At 47.7% G+C, this 12,768-nt stretch overlaps 1 protein-coding gene across 2 annotated transcripts in view; it reads left to right on the top strand.

The window, feature by feature from the left end:
• The window catches only part of LOC135821432 (uncharacterized), a gene marked incomplete at its 5' end in the record, with an annotated part of 66,049 nt that overhangs the window by 8,062 nt on the left and 45,219 nt on the right, over positions 1-12,768 (top strand). For both annotated transcript variants that reach the window (XM_065334495.1, XM_065334494.1), the window contains 2 exon segments: positions 3,769-3,892; positions 10,452-10,596. In XM_065334495.1, coding sequence (XP_065190567.1) covers positions 3,769-3,892; positions 10,452-10,596 — 269 coding nt within the window.

Here is a 12,768-nt window from a genome sequence, read left to right as displayed (position 1 = left end):
CATATGGCCAAGTTCCAGGGGCTGATATTGCATCCACACCAGGTTCTGTACTGATGCTCTCCAAGCCCTTCACTTCCATGAAAACATATCTGCACACACGGAGTGCAATCAGTCACAGTAGCTGTGACTGCTCAGCACACAGGCTCATGAGCATGAGGTACGTACTAGGTGCAGATACATTCAACGGTTACCTGACCCTACAGGAACATATTTTTTGAATTTTTTGGGAGCTGCTGCATGGACCCAATAAATGTTTCAAGTTGCTCAGCGTCCAAGCCAACGAAGCAGATCTTGTCTGGCGCTAGCTCTCGTTGCTCTTCCAGTCGTGAATCGAGACGCCTTTGCTCTGCATCGTCACTGTCGATATCCGACAAACTTACTAGTGAAGGAGTCGTTCATCGCTAAACAATATCCACTCGAATCGTCGTCATTCTCATCAGCGCTGCTTTCTTCTACACGAAGTCTGCAGCCTCGCCGAGTCGCTTTGCGGCAGGAGAGAGTGGTCCTCTGGAGCTCTGTCGGCTTTCACCTGACTCCCTTGATGAGCAATCGCCATTCCAGTCATCACCAAAAAATGTCGTGTCGTGATTGGCGTCAACGACGATCGATGCGTGTGCGATGCTCGCGCCCCGCGATCGTACCTATTCGCCAGCTAAGCTCAGGTATGTGGGGTTTCCTAGCCGTGTCTCCTCACTTGCCTGGGGCTTGCCTAGCTAGCTAGTCACTGACAAACAAACAAACAAACACGGGCTTGTCAGGCGGAAAGAAAGACTAGTGACAAGAAAGACAGAAAGGTGATGGGTAGTTGTTAGGTCCGCGACTTTTCTTTCGCTCGACTTCAACGTCACTTTTTGATCAACTTGATATCAAACACAAGTGATGGTTTTCGCTGATCCGGGCTCACATACAGTATATGAACAGTGCAGACACAGCAGCATGGCCATTGTTCGTCCGGATATATGTGTGCGGATGCATTTTGTGGTGGTGTGTTAGTGCGGATATATGTGTGCGGATACATTTTGTGGTGGTGTGTGTGTGAGGGAAAGGGGGGGGGGGGGGGGGTGAGCTCAGAAGTGAAAGAAAAGACCTACTGAGAAGCCAAAAAGCATGAATTGCGCCATCTACCGTCTTCATCCAGATTTTGGCACATGTGGTGAAATCGTTTCTTGCATGAAGGGCACACGTGCAGGGAGCGCTGATCACCTTCAAGGCAGATGGCGCAAACTTCTACTGACGGTGTACGGGTACGCTGCTGGAGAGAGGGCGGTGGGAGCATAGGACTGGAGGTCGTGACTTGTGACGTAGCGGCAGATCCATGCAACACAGTACTGCGGGCTTGAGCCGGTGAACTGGCAGCTGCTAGTGATGACTCCTGTGTTTTAGGTGGCAGTGATCCGGCCATGGTATCCAGGTCATCGAGTATGGCATTCTCTGGTTGGACACAGCCAGTTTCAATGAAGAGAGCTGGAAGTAGGTGCTTGAAATAGAAACTTTCCAGTTTGCCAAGGTAACGCTCTGCAAACTGCTCTTCACGTTTCAACCTCTGAATAAACATTTCTTGAGGAATCCAAACAACAAAATCAGCCCACTCACACTCCGTGACAAGCTGGAGCTGGAACTGCACCTGGAAGTGGTATTGGTGCGACTGCTTCAGGGACAGCTCTGCACCATCATGGTTCAGGAAGAAGGATTTCTTCTGTGCTGCATCAGACAAGGAGACAGACCGGCAGCTGTACGGGCACTTCACTTCCAGGACTCCACGGCCAGCAGTGGGATCAGACAAGATACCATCAGGAGATGTAGCTAGCCACGGGGTTTTGAGGCTGACCATTAAACCAGAACGAGCGAATGAGAAGTTGGGTGATTCAGCTTTCTTTTTCCCCAAGTACTGCTTGATAGCCAGTGGTTCACTCCTCGTACCATAGCGGGTTGCCAAGTTGCCACGGAACTCACCGCAGAGTTTCTGCCGAACCACTGACTGGAAATCATCCGTTCGGCGACGGACAATGGCCTTACACATAGTGGCAGTCACCCTTTTTCGCCGCTCTTCAAACCAACGTGAGCATCCACTCTGTTCAACTGTAGCAGTCTGGATAAGCTGAGCCTGCGCTTTACCAACAACATCTGCCTGGTAAAAAGCGGCTGGGCTGGTATAGTGCAGGGGAGCTGATACCGCACGGCTCATGACCTGGGGACCTGAACCACTGTCGTCGTCGTCATAATCATCATCATCATCACCATCATCACCACCTATTTTGTCATCAGCATCGCTGCCGCTGCTCGAGCTAGACTGCAACGCAGTCAGCCAAGTTGAACTGCCGTAACGGCCAACCAACCCGGACGAGTCACGAGAAATGGCATCATCGTGGGCTGCCACCAGGTCATCACGAAACTTTGTCAACTCTGAAGGCTTTACGAGACGCTTGTTCGGCGGGATGGGGTTATACACGGGTTTACGCTTTTCAGACTGATGCTTGGAGCCAAATGCAGCCTTTGTCAGCCTGACGTCGACAATTGGCTGAGGAACGACTTTCCTAGGCCTGGGTCGGTTCCACCTGCAAAGCCGGGGAATCGTCAACTTCCTCACGTAGCCCAATGCGCACATACTCCTCCAGTGCATAGAGCAAGGCTGCAATATGGTTGCACACACCACCCAAGCCAGCAGTACATGTGCATAGGGTAATTACGAGTGCTACGCCAAAAAAGTGGTTTTCCGGTACATTTTGGCCTAAATTGGCAATTGTGAGTATGCTATGTTTGGCTCCTCCCCCGAGTGAAACCGGCCCGTAGAACTTGATAAAAATTTGCCTCCGCATACTAGATATCCTACAGAACAAAGTACAATCGTTTGTAGCCACGTTTCAAACAAACAAAAAATTGGACCCGAGGGGTAGGAGCCACCTTAAAGTACGACAACAGTCAGTAGTGGAGACCAAATGATTGTTTTGTGCACACTTTTGTGAGAAAGCACACCTCAATACTTTAGTGCTGTCATTGTATCCTGCTCACCCTACCTTGATTGCTATTATTATTTCCTCTGTTCTTTACCGGTAGTACAACGGTGATTCCTCAAGAGTGTTGTACGAAAACTTGTTGGAATCATCTTTTTTCCATCGCTTTTTTATTCTTACATGTATTTCTCCTTACCTTATAAATTGTTTTTGCATCGTCTCCATCGCTTGACATTGTTTAATAAAGTAATCCAATGTCACTTCAGCTCGTCCTCCTTATTGCAATATTAAAATTGTCTCCTCGCCGAATATATAATTTATAATTTATACGTTGACATTTATAGCCACTGGCAGTCAACTTTTCAGTCTCAGTCTGCACCAGAAGAAAAAAAGCATCTAAGCTTACACCTGAGAATGGACTTTGTGTAGTAAAATTAGTACAAAGTGTATCGTCAGTAGTAATAACATCTGTCCAGTGTAGTTCTGATGCGATTCGCATTGCGTCGTAGTCCTGCAGGTTCAACTGTTGTAGTCATGTAATTAATCGTTGCACAGCCACATGATAAGCCTATGGGACTATGAACAGCCGAATGCACATTAGCACTATGTTGCATGTACGATGGTCTTCCTGCCTCTGCGCACATGCTTATGATATGTCACACTTGATTTATCGTGTGTAAGAAATATCGGAAATAAGGATAAAAAGCCGTTTTGCAAACACCCATGCTATAACCGATACGTACTGTACTTGGTCATATGTTTTTGTGTGCCTAAATACACAATGTGCGCATGCATGCCTGTTCTTATTGTTATGCAGCCTGAGTGATACTGCTGGAAAGAAGCACATTCTCTACTTGTCCAGCTCGTATCGCGAGACGGCCATCAGGGATCATGTTGTGCTGCATTCCAAGATTGGTGTTTTTTTCAAAACACCAGGAAGTGTAAGGATACCAATGGCAGCTCGTTTTGTCTGTTTAAATGTATCAGAAGCAATATTTCCGGTGATGCCACCTTCACTTGGTCCATCCTTTGATTAATAGCACATTAGAGCTTGCGATAATGTAGGTTAACACATTGCACAAGCCACCACTTCAAACGCGCTCCAGCGGCTTCCAAAGAGCCCGCAGATCCCACACTGTTCATTGATGCATGTCAAGCAACACGTACATGCACGTCGCGGTTGCATGTAACATGCGTAGATCTACGCCGGAACTCACCTGAACTCGCCAGCCAACCAGCCATATGCGGCTGCAGCACACATCGGAGTTTGAACCCGTAACGCATACACCATACTTCGCGCTGGCCACATTGCTACTTCATATTTGCTTTGTTTGGGTCGTGAGAAGAACACCGGTTTGTTCCTTTCTCAGTTTCTCGGCTTTCGGATCTTGAAACTCACTCACCATTCGCTATGCCTCGACGGACTAGGACTAGTGGCAGGACTGCTGTTCCCGAGGTAGCTGCCTCTGCCTCCTCTCAACCGCCGAGCCTGGGCGATTCTCGCGCCACAGATCCGGCATTGCGAAACAACTTTCCAAGCGGTCCGCCAGCGGCGTCCGTCTCCCAGAGCGCTGTTGCTCCACAGGTTGCAATGCCTGAACCCCCGGCGCAACAATCGGTGATCCCGGCTGAAAGCCTTCGAGCCACGATCGCAGAAGTGCTGACTGAAACACTGCCAGCGATTCTGGATTCCCAGCGCCGCGCCATGGCCCCACCACCGGCTGCATCCGCGATCAGCACCACGACAACCGAAATTGCATCGGAACCGGTCGCAGCTGCCTGGCGGCCACGATCAGCGGACCAGCAGCTCCCAACCACCACCATCCCCCAACCGCCAGTTCACCAGGAACACTCCAAGATAACAAATTATTCCTGGCAACGCGTGTTTTGCTGAATGTACACATATTGCACCAATACTTGCTGCATGGGCGATAAGTGCTGCGAATAGTGGTCATGTACCGTGAGTGGCTCCCCAGGTTAGCAGGGCTAGTATAAAGTCAGCCCACCTCAGCCACATAATGTTACCAGCACAACCCCAGTCACAAAGCACACGCTTTTTTAGTTTGGCCGTTAGGAGGCCAGCGCAAGGATCCGGGGCGCGGGTCTGATTCCAGCGAGGGGCAATGTAGTACCCGCAGCACAAAGGGAACGTGATACCCTACACGCTGTATTGAATGAGTAGCGTGATACTCGCCAAGCGCTTTTGCCATTGTCTAGCGACACGTTTCTAGATTTCTTGGGTCCCCAAATCCATGTTTGCATGGCCCTGCACATGAATGCACATTGTCATCGCAACCTTGGAAAACTCAAGCCGGTTTCCAACTAGCTTGGAAACAGACCAAGCCCCCGGATGCCCCCGCCGGCCGCCGCCGCTTCATTGCAATTGAACTTGTTGTCACGAATAGTGAGCAAAGACAGATATCATGCAAATAGCCTGGAGTACCATCATGCTGAGTGACACTATTTTAGAACGAGGTTACATGTATTATCTCACTTGCATTATGCTTGTGTGTCCTTATATCTGGTAGTTTTGTGGTTTGTGTACAGAGAGAATTGGTGTGGTATGATGAAACATTTCTTCTGGTAACTCAGCACCACTGAGGACTACTAAAATGCATAAAGGAAGTTGTACGCACCTGTTTAGAGTATATTCAGCGGGCTTTAAACTAATCCTAGGCCCTCGGCGCATCATCAAAGAGTAGTAAAATTACGATCCAGCGGGCTTTAAAGGGGAAGTATACCCTAAAATCAAATTTTCACCAGTTGTAGTCTTCGGGGTGCTGAGTCGAATGGTCTTGGTCCGAGGAAGCTGAGACGCTCCCTTCCTACTTGAATCCCAATCGAACTCGCGCACTTCCACCGAAACTGGGTGACTGCGCCCTACTAGATGGAGATTTGTATGCAAAATGTCACTAAAAGCGCCATTTCGTTCTTATAAAAGCACGGATGACCGCGATTGGCCCATATGTTGTAGTCTTTTGGACGCTGAGTCGACTGGTTTTGGTCCGAAAAGGCTGCGATGTAGCGTTCCTCCTTTATTCCCAATCGAACATGGTTGAACAAGCGGTCACGTGCTCCTGCGTACACCAGTCACCTGGTCACCGTGCCTGCAGGGTACAACTTACTAGCCTGTTTGACCTTTTTTGGGTGCACTCCTGTCACTCGAGTTGAACCTTGGTGTGAAATTTGTCGCCTGCTGGCGTGGTGACCAGGTGATTTGGGCACCCAGGAGCACGTGACCGCTTGTTCAACCATGTTCGATTGGGAATAAAGGAGGAACGCTACATCGCAGCCTTTTCGGACCAAAACCAGTCGACTCAGCGTCCAAAAGACTACAACATATGGGCCAATCGCGGTCATCCGTGCTTTTATAAGAACGAAATGGCGCTTTTAGTGACATTTTGCATACAAATCCCCATCTAGTAGGGCGCAGTCACCCAGTTTCGGTGGAAGTGTGCGAATTCGATTGGGATTCAAGTAGGAAGGGAGCGTCGCAGCTTCCTCGGACCAAGACCATTCGACTCAGCACCCAGAAGACTACAACTGGTGAAAATTTGATTTTAGGGTATACTTCCCCTTTAAGAACTCTGATAAGGCCCTTGGCGGGAAAGTCACTGATTGGTCGTCTCCTGGAAAACGAGACATACCTCATTCTCAACTGTAGTAGTGGCTAAAAAAGGGGTAATTGTGGGTAGATGTCTATATTTCGTGACAACAATCTGGGAGCGGCTTATACTCCAGTGCGGCTTATACTCTGGAAAATACGGTACCTGATGCAAAGGTTAGCAGAATTGACAGTAGTCTCAGTAGCACAAGCACCACAGAGCCCACTTTTCACTGATATGGGGAGTGTTGCGCACATGGGCTCTCCTTTTCCAGGCCATCACGGGCACTCCAGGAACTCAGCACACTTGCATTCCACACATCCTCAGAGGCCCAGTGAGTGTAGATTTGTCCTGTTGCAGACTACAAAACTGAGCAACTGCTCACTGCGTGATGAAAAGAAAGGAAGTAAAGGAAACGAGACAACAGAGAGGTTCCACACTACGTAAAGTTGAGCAACTTTACGTTAGTGGGCGGGGAAAACCCGTGAATTCGCGAGTTTGCACTCCACTTACGGAAAGTTGTACATGTAGAGTACTTAAATAGGGCTCTGATAACCCTTGGTGCTCTGTAAGTGGATTGGGGTACAAATTTATGACTCTCTCCCAGGTCGATCCGGTCATACACTGCCGCGTTCGGAGTTGCCAAGGGCAGCTACGTGATTTGAAAACTCTGCATGGCGAACACGGATCCGCATGCAGTTTACGTATGACTTTCCGTAGATCGACTACGTTTGTTACTAACGTAATTACGTTATGCGGAACGTCTCTAACAGCGTACAGAAGCATGTCGCAATATGTGCGAATGTCGGACTGTCAATATTTGAATACATGTTACGAGTGCAATTTGAATTTACAGTATTTACAATTAATTTTTGTCTTTACGTCGCACTCTTACCTAAGGTATATCCCAGGAGCGATAGGGTCCAGGTCCGCTGCCCATAGCTAAGTTCTAGGTATAGTAAGTATTTGTAGTAAGGTAGCTTGACACATGACTAGCTTCGCTCTATAATCTTGTTCTGAAATGAATTGCATGTGTGGAATTATTTGATCTCTTCGATCGAACTGTCGATTTATTTGAACTGCATTTTTTTGATTTATTTATTTTCCTTTTTTTCATGCACGCACTGGCAGCGCTCCTATTGCAGCCGCGATACGCGATCGCGGGATCGCTACGCGCGTACGATGCACTTCCCAAACTGGCTGGCTTTTGCACGCAGCAAAATCATGATAATCTATTTTTGGTTTCACATTTTTGCACACAGTACGCTGGCACGGCATTCGTACGCTGCCGTGCGAGCGAATCCTTTTTCGGAGCGCTCTGTTGTAGTGCTTCGTGTCCTTCTCTCGGTAGTTTTCTCTCTCCAAGCAGTGTTCTTTATGTGGTGAAAGAAGTGACAACGAACCAGGTCTCTCTCCCATCTTGAAGTTGTCGCGGCAGCTGCTGGCCAGCTGTCCGCGACAGTGTGTGCATGATTGTACAAGTATAAAGTGAAGTGTTTTACCACAAAGCATGCACATAACCAATCACATCAGACCGGGAAGCTGCACAAGTGATGGTATCATACTGCATCCATCATCAACTGGGCCCGACACATGTGCCAACAAAGCAAACCGAAATGAAAACACTGGAACCGCAAAAGACACCAACAGCCAATGCTGTATGCAACCAAAATTGAATCCCTGAAAAGCGTCTTTCACACAATCATATAGAAACAATTGATAATAGTACCCTACTTGAGAACGGGTTTATTCACAAAGCTGATTGCGTGAAACAACAGGTAAGAACCAAGGCGAAAAGACAACCAAATTCGGCGATAAATAGAACACTCAACTGAAGTGTAAGATTGAACACAAAAGCATGACGAAAAGCCGTTACTCTCTAATGGCCTACTGGCATGCAAAGGCGAAGGCACGCCCTCTACACGAGTCAACACAGCCAGCGGCAATATGCTGAAGAGGGGCTCCGTGTTGGATAACATGAGACTGTCATACTCTATAACCGGGCAAATGTGGGCGGTGTAGATTACGATTACAAGATTACGAGTTAAGTTGGCCTTGTGTTTTTATGAAGTTGGTGAAGGAGTTTCTTGGATTTGTTTATTATGTGGGTGACATGTGAGTTTCTTGGATTTGTTTATTATGTGGGTGACATGTGAGTTTCTTGGATTTGTTTATTCTGTGGGTGACATGTGAGTTTCATTGGAGATTGTTTTGTACAGTATGATTTAGTATTGAAACGATCTCACCGGATACTCGTTAGCTCGCTCGCCAGAAACTCGGCTCGTTTGTGCGGCCAGCTCGTTTGCACTAACGATCACCGTACTCCGTACACATGGCAGTACATGTCGACCGGGGAGTCGTAAAATATGTTACGACTCCCTGGTGGATCGAGAGTCCAGTCCCGCGCAAAGTGAAAATCACTCGCAGTTACAGTGACTGTATGCCTGCACGACACTTGAGTTGTTTCAGTTGTCGTTGCAGCTTTGGTGGACTCTACTGATGTCTTGTTCCGCATCTGCTGACCTGTCGCAGGATATGCTTCGGTCACCTCTCCATTCGAGTGAAAGTTACGCTCAGTCGTTTGGAAGTTTTCTCCCGCGATGCAGCGAAGACCAGGGCTACTTGCAATCTTTGCAAAACGGTCTATTCTTACAAAGGCTACTCGACGACGGCGCTGAAAAGACATCTCGACACCAAACAGCAGTCCGAAGTGAAGCAGCAGCAACCCCAAATGCCGGCGGTGATAATTTGAACCAGCTGAAAAAATCGAACTTAGAAAAAACACATCAATGAAACTCGTTAGCTCGCTCGATAGCTTGCTCGTTAGTGGAACTGATCGCTCGTTTGTTATAGATACGCTCGTTTCAACACTAGTATGATTCCACGGTGACGGTGTTCGTTGACTTGCTGTGGGGTGTGTCGTTAAGAGTGATGTTGAGTTGGTGGTTTGTTGTGAGTGACAAGATGACTATCTTGGTGGCATTGACGAGGAAGCTGGTACACATGTCGATTTGGCTCGTCCTTTTGTTCAAAATTCTTAAAGACTTCACTAACTTGTCAGTCTAGGCAAGGTAGGTTCGGGCCTGGCTCAAATCTGGCTTTGAAAATATTTCTTTCATTGCTACCAGCCTCGGTTCGGCCTCATTTTCTCTTTGAGAATTTTAAATGCAACGATCATCCTCTTCTCCATGCGCTCCCAACCACCCTCGGTAGCCATTACACACACCAAAAAGTCCGAACAACGAAGGGGTTACGGCAACTTACGGGTACTTCAAATCTTGATACTGATATTATTCCTTTTGACATCTGCTTCGCCTATCAAAGGCTCGTTAGAGAAGGTGATACCAAGAGTCCATAATCCCCCAAAGTGTGCAACTGACCGGGATAGGGTTTTGGGACGGCGTGATCCGTGATGTACATCATTTTTGGGTTGGACTTGCATCATTCCATCGTCGCCACGGATGCACTTCCCCTACTCATGATGTCACACTCTGACGTGCAACACGGGTTTCGCCCTCCCAGATCTGATCAGTGAAGTTGTGCACTCTGGAGGGTTACGGACTCTCGGTGATACGGAATAGGATATTGTAATGGACGTGTCGGCTGAGAGTGCATGGAGAAGAGGAGGAGAGATTGTTGCATTATTGAACAGCCGAATGGTACCGTTCACAATTTTATGGAGTTTTTAAAAAGTATGGAAAAAATACGATCACAACAACACACGTACACGTGCACATGCGAGCTAACTTAGCTAATACACACAACTTATTGACCCACACGCTATATTTTTAAGTCGAGAACCCATCATCACTCTCTGCCCTGCGTACAAGTGTGTACTTTTATTGTGTGCGTGTGCGTGTGTGTGTTTATGTGTATGTATGTGTGCCTGGTGCAGTGGACATCACTGTGCATTGACCTACATGATGTAGTGCATCAGCTATTCAAGACAGTTGACTTCTTCTCTCTCGATTATATTGCTATTCATGGCTACTGTTGCGTGAAACGTGTGTTCACTCTCAAGAATTGCCCGTCACCAATCGGTAAGCAGGGGCATATGCTAGTGCTCCGGAGCAACCTTGCCACTGTCCGGATTTTTGTGTTTTTCGACTTTTATGAACGTCCCACGATCAGCTTGGCTCCTGTATAGTGACCACTTTATACTGTGTAAGTGGTCAGTACATGAGCCAAGCCAAGCAAAATGGTGGTTTACACATTATTTTGGCAAAACAATTCATGCCAAAGTGATGTCTACCAGTCCTACTTTCTTCATGTAAAATCTGGGGGGCAGAATAGATGTATGCATGGTGTTGTGTATCTTACACTCAAAAGTTCCAGGAACTGAGACCGACCAGTATTTATTTACATGGCACGAACGATATAGAGGATATGCAAGATAGAAAAGGAGACGAAAGAAATTACATGACTGTGTTGAGGCAAGAGAGAAGAAGAACTGGATAGAAACCCAGGTAAACAGACTATCAAAGCACAAGCGGATGCGAAAACGCTGTCCTCATCGGAACGTGCACGTACAAGTGCACCTACAACCAGCGCAAACGACGCCAGCGTACTGCATGCATCAAATACGGAAAACACATGTATCGAAAATGTAGCCAGATCGATACTCGATCGAGACTGAGTATAGTTCGTACAGTCCGGGTAGCCAAAATAGTACCTCATGACGTCAACTAGAACTAAACACAAAAAATACACCGTGCGTGCACTCAAGAAATTCAAACTACGAGTGCGAAGCGAAATAAAGGAACGCAACTACGTCATCGAACAGTGCAGCAGAGCAGTCTACTGACTAATCCAGCATGGATACTAAAAATCTGGGCACTTGCCTAACACAACGATCAAGGATACTGCAGAACAAGTTACGTAGACACAGGTAAGACAGGTCAAATACAAATCAATAAATCCAATGCTCAAGGAAAAATTCAACAAAGCAAGCATAGCACCTAGCCAGGGAACCAAGCAGGAGTTACAGTCATGACGAGATCTGACGAACATGTACAGAATACCACGCCATACAAAACACATGGAATAAACACTAATGTCGTTATGCACACGCCAGACAGTTTCTTGGGATCGGGAGAGCTTGATTTGACTGAATTTGACTGACACTGCACAAGAGGTAAAATTATTGTTCTTGCTGTGAACTGAAAGAAGACGACGACTAAAGCGCAAGGCGCTTGCGCAGAGCAAAAAAGGAGGAAAAAACATGGAGGAAGTCGCCAAGAGGCGAGTGAGTCAGTAGAAATAATAAACACGCGGCCCCGCTTCGGTGTGGGAACGCGGAAACAAACCGGGGTAGAGAACACAAACTATGACGTGTACTGCAAATAATCTCATGACGTTGAACATCATGTCAACGTCGTGACACTCCCCCGCAAGAGATGCAGAGAAAAGGAGATAATTCGTAACAAAGTAATGTGGAAACAAAACACAATAAGTGCATATATTACGCAAGGGTGAAAGAGAGTAGACCGTCACACACAGAGAGAGAGAGAGAGAGAGAGAGAGAGAGAGAGAGAGAGAGAGTTCAGATGTGAACTACCAACTGTCTAGCTGATTCAACTAAACAAGTTCGCTGCCAATTAATTGGCGAAGCGTCTGACGTTGCTTCTTAGCGGCAGCACGTTGTGGACGACTGGGTGGAGCAACAGCTGCTGGAACTGGCAGATCGGCTTGGCCAGTGGTGTGTGTGTCCGGAGCGGTGCTGTTGTTGTTAGCCTCGGAGTTAGCAGCAGGACAGATAGGGTACAGGAGAGACAGGGGTCGTTTGAGCTCTGTCTTCTCTGCAGTGATGACGGTTGCGGAACGTATCTCCATGTCCTTGCTTGTATGGAGAGCGACAATGCGACCAAGTCGCCATGAGCCACGGGGCATGTCATCCCTTATTAGTACAACATCGTCAACGGCTGGCTGTTCTGAAGCGGTAACGCGTGCCTGTCGGAGCTTCCGAGTGTGACTGTTGCGGAGATCAGCCAAGTAGTCGTCTCGCCAGACACGCCAGAACTGGTCCAATGTTCGTTGACCCTTCTTCCAGACAGAGAGAAGATTCTGAGCTGCAGTCGGAACTTCGATGTGGTCCGGATCGCCGTCATCAGCAGTGGGTTGCACGCCACCAGTAGTTGCGGACAGGCACAGAAAATGACTTGGGGTGAGTATCTCCTGCAAGTCATTGTCCACGTACACCAGTGGACGCGAGT

The sequence above is a fragment of the Sycon ciliatum genome, chromosome 1, assembly GCF_964019385.1.
Source record: "Sycon ciliatum chromosome 1, ocSycCili1.1, whole genome shotgun sequence".
Lineage (NCBI taxonomy): Eukaryota > Metazoa > Porifera > Calcarea > Leucosolenida > Sycettidae > Sycon > Sycon ciliatum.
The sequence above is the reverse complement of the archived record's forward strand: the minus strand, read 5'-3'. Positions and strand labels throughout refer to the sequence as shown.